The sequence below is a fragment of the Cyprinodon variegatus genome, unplaced genomic scaffold (assembly GCF_000732505.1).
Source record: "Cyprinodon variegatus isolate N-32 unplaced genomic scaffold, C_variegatus-1.0 Scaffold100, whole genome shotgun sequence".
Classification (NCBI taxonomy): Eukaryota; Metazoa; Chordata; class Actinopteri; order Cyprinodontiformes; family Cyprinodontidae; genus Cyprinodon; species Cyprinodon variegatus.
This window is the reverse complement of record NW_015150553.1, coordinates 94449-97675: the sequence shown is the minus strand read 5'-3', so window position 1 is coordinate 97675 and position 3227 is coordinate 94449. Positions and strand designations below refer to the sequence as shown.

The 3227-nt window shown below is 34.0% G+C and overlaps 1 protein-coding gene across 2 annotated transcripts in view; it reads left to right on the top strand.

Moving 5' to 3' along the window:
- Window positions 1-3227, top strand: part of LOC107084431 (NXPE family member 3-like) — a 17075-nt gene that overhangs the window by 2173 nt on the left and 11675 nt on the right. The window contains exons 1-2 of one of the 2 annotated variants that reach the window (XM_015374266.1): window positions 1917-2045; window positions 2479-2637. In XM_015374266.1, coding sequence (XP_015229752.1) covers window positions 1995-2045; window positions 2479-2637 — 210 coding nt within the window. In that variant the 5' untranslated portion in view covers window positions 1917-1994. Of the gene's footprint in view, window positions 1-1916; window positions 2046-2478; window positions 2638-3227 lie in introns of those variants that run through there. The other variant, XM_015374267.1, reaches the window with a different exon arrangement.

Below are 3227 nucleotides of genomic sequence, written 5' to 3'. Positions count from 1 at the left end.
AATTTTTACGGAATGACTATGACCTGGATGACTGAGAACCTTCATCAGCATAAGTTTGATAGAAATGATTTTTCCTTCAATAAAATCGCCTTGATATCCTCTGTCTGCATAATCTAATCCAGATGATTGAATGGTGCTATGATCAACTCTTAATTATCAAGCAAGGTAAAAACTGGTTGATGCGTCCTTCTTTTTGCGGCTCCTTAAATGTGTGTGCGGGTGCGTTAGTGTCTGTTGAGTATCCAAAGTGTCTGTATGTGTGTTTGTTTGGCAAGTAAAACTACTAAAAGACCAGTTACAGTAAAAGATGAGAAGAGACTACAGCGCTAGTGCGAACGAGATGATAAGAGCTTTTTATAACATAATTTTAAACCTTTAGAGTCAAGCTTTAATAAATTACATAGAGCACTACCCCAAGAATTTGTCTTTTTAACCAGAAATACTTTGGCATATCATCCAATATGCCCACAATTAGCTGTTCTGTCAATTCAAGGGATTATTATCATGGATAGAAAATGCACAAACCATTTTATTAGAAACTGTTTTAATGAATGCCTTTACACTGAAAGACAAAATGAAAATAACATCCTACAAAAATTTGATAAAAGCTCAAGAACGAAACTAAGAACAATGTATCAAGCACTCACTATACCCAGAAAGGTGAAAGAATCACACTTTAAAATATTGAACAACACTTACCCTTCTAAAGAATTATTGAGACTTCACTTTGGTATAAATGATAACACATGTACGTTCTGTGAAAATGATATAAAAACTATGGACCATGTGTTCTTCTCATGTTCAGCGGTGCAAACATTTTGGTGTGATTTGCATAGATGGATTAAATAACAGCTATCTTCATTCCCAACCTTTATCTCCAGGGAGGATGTCACTTTCAGTCTAAGTAAGGGTGATCTCTAGCTAAATTTTTCATTCATAAATGTAGAATTGCTAAACCATCTCCCAAACTTGTTTTGTTAAACGAGTTTAAGCTGTATATACAATCAAGAAAGATTCTGAAAAGTCCTAAAGCACAAAAAATATATGATATCGTAAAGCACTTCCCAACCGAAGTAACCAACTAAAAAAAAGTCTGAATTCTCCCCTCATGTTATACTTTCTAATAATCTTAATTTATATCATTGTTTTTATTTTATAATTATTCTTATAATTTTCTATTTGTTTATTTATTCGGTTTTATGTATTTGAATGTTTATGTTAATAACCCTCTATAGCAAGCCAAATATTTGTGATAAGGGGGAGTGGCGACCTAGTGGTTAGGGCATAGGGCTTTGAATGCTGAGGTTGTGAGTTCAATCCCCCACTCCCACAGACTGCCGCTCTGGGTCCCTGAACAAGACCCTTAACCCCACACTTCTCCCTGGGTGCCGCACAATGGCAGCCCACTGCTCCCCAAGGGGATGGGTTAAATGTAGAGAAGTAATTTCCGTCTGGGATTATATATAGATTATTAGAGTATATATATATATATATATATATATATATATATATATATATATATATATATAAATCAGAGATGCACCCCCTGGCTATATTTTGTATGGCTCCCCAAGGGGATGGGTTAAATGCAGAGAAGTAAAATACCTCTGGGATTATTAGAGTATATATAAAAAAGAAAAAAATAAGAGATGCTCCCCCTGGCTATATTTTGTATGTATCCTGACTTGAAGAAACGAATTCTATGCAGCCATGTTTGCCTGTGAGTCTTGATATTTTCAATAAAAAAATAAAATAAAATAATAAGTAAATAATAAAAAAATAAAAATAAAAAAAAAAAGAGAGAGAGAGCTATTTATCGCGGAAAAACTACAACTCCCAGGAATATGCTCACTTCCGGGTGTTGCGGTCAGCGGCGAGAAGGAAACATGTGACCTTCCATCCATGAATGACGTCACGTTTATTGCGACGTAGGAAGCGCACAGCAGGCTGGATTAAAACATTTTGGGGGTTTTTAGTGCGCGTTTATTGGATTTATGCAAAATCCGACCGATATTTTTATGGAGGAAAACAATGTTGGACTTACTGTGAGTAGAAAGTTCAAATTTATCCCTCCGGTTCAGTTTGCAAAAAAAAAAAAAAATAAATAAAAATATTGCTCTTATTTTCTGTTCTACGGGCATCTAAAAATAGATATGCAAATAGCAGCGCCAGTGCTTCTTTTCACACTTTTCACAAGCAGCTGACATGTTACTGACTCTTTGTGGATTTTATTGTTACTTGTCTGTTCTGTTTCCAGTTTCTTAAAATGTTCTGCTGTTATTTTTTTTTTTACCTTCAGTCTTTCCCCTTCTTTAAAGAAATGTAATTTCTGTTTATACTTCGGGCCACCTTTATATCTTGAATGTTACTTACATAAGATCATGTGATTTGCATAGGACATACAAACAAGAAAATAGATGCAATGTGGCTATTGAACATTAAAGAACTAACTTTGTATGATTTTGTCCCATATTTCAGTGTGAGACTGAGTCACCCCTGCTAAACCCAGCCAGGGATTCCAGAAACCGTTACCCTGTGAAGTATAGCTTCATCTTCCTGTTCTTGGCTTTGTTTGTGTTATGCTTCATGCTATACAATATGGATTTCAATGATTCCAAGAGCTGTACATCAGCCGGGGTAAGAAGTTATGTTTAATATGTTTTTCATTTCACCAATGCTTACTTTTCACACTATTATATATTTTATTTGGTGTTGCAGGATTGATATATCTGTTCTTCCCACTTTCAAACCATCTTAGCTTCATCTTTCTAACTTTTCCTCTGAACTATTCTGACATGACCTAAACTTTATGTAATCTTTGAAAACCTGCCCCTTTTGGTCACTTCCAATAAAATTTCTAACGCCTCAACTTTACCCCCTGTCACTTTTGCAGTAAATGTTCTTGGCTGTTACCTTGGCCATTTCTTCCTACAGTATATCCCAGCAGTTTTACTGTCCCACCTTTTAGACTGGTCTGACTTTAATTCATTAACATTTGGTGGTTTTGCATTATGGAGGATAAAAAGTGCTAAAAAAATTAAATAAATGAATACTGCTTTAAATAAATAATTAAATGTGTCTATAATTAATTAAATGTGGAATTAAATAAATAAATGTGTCATTCATTAATTAAAACCACATAACTAATATAAAGTGCCACAATTAAATAAATAAATACAGCGATAAACAATTAATTAAATGTGTAATTCATTAAATAAATAAGGAAT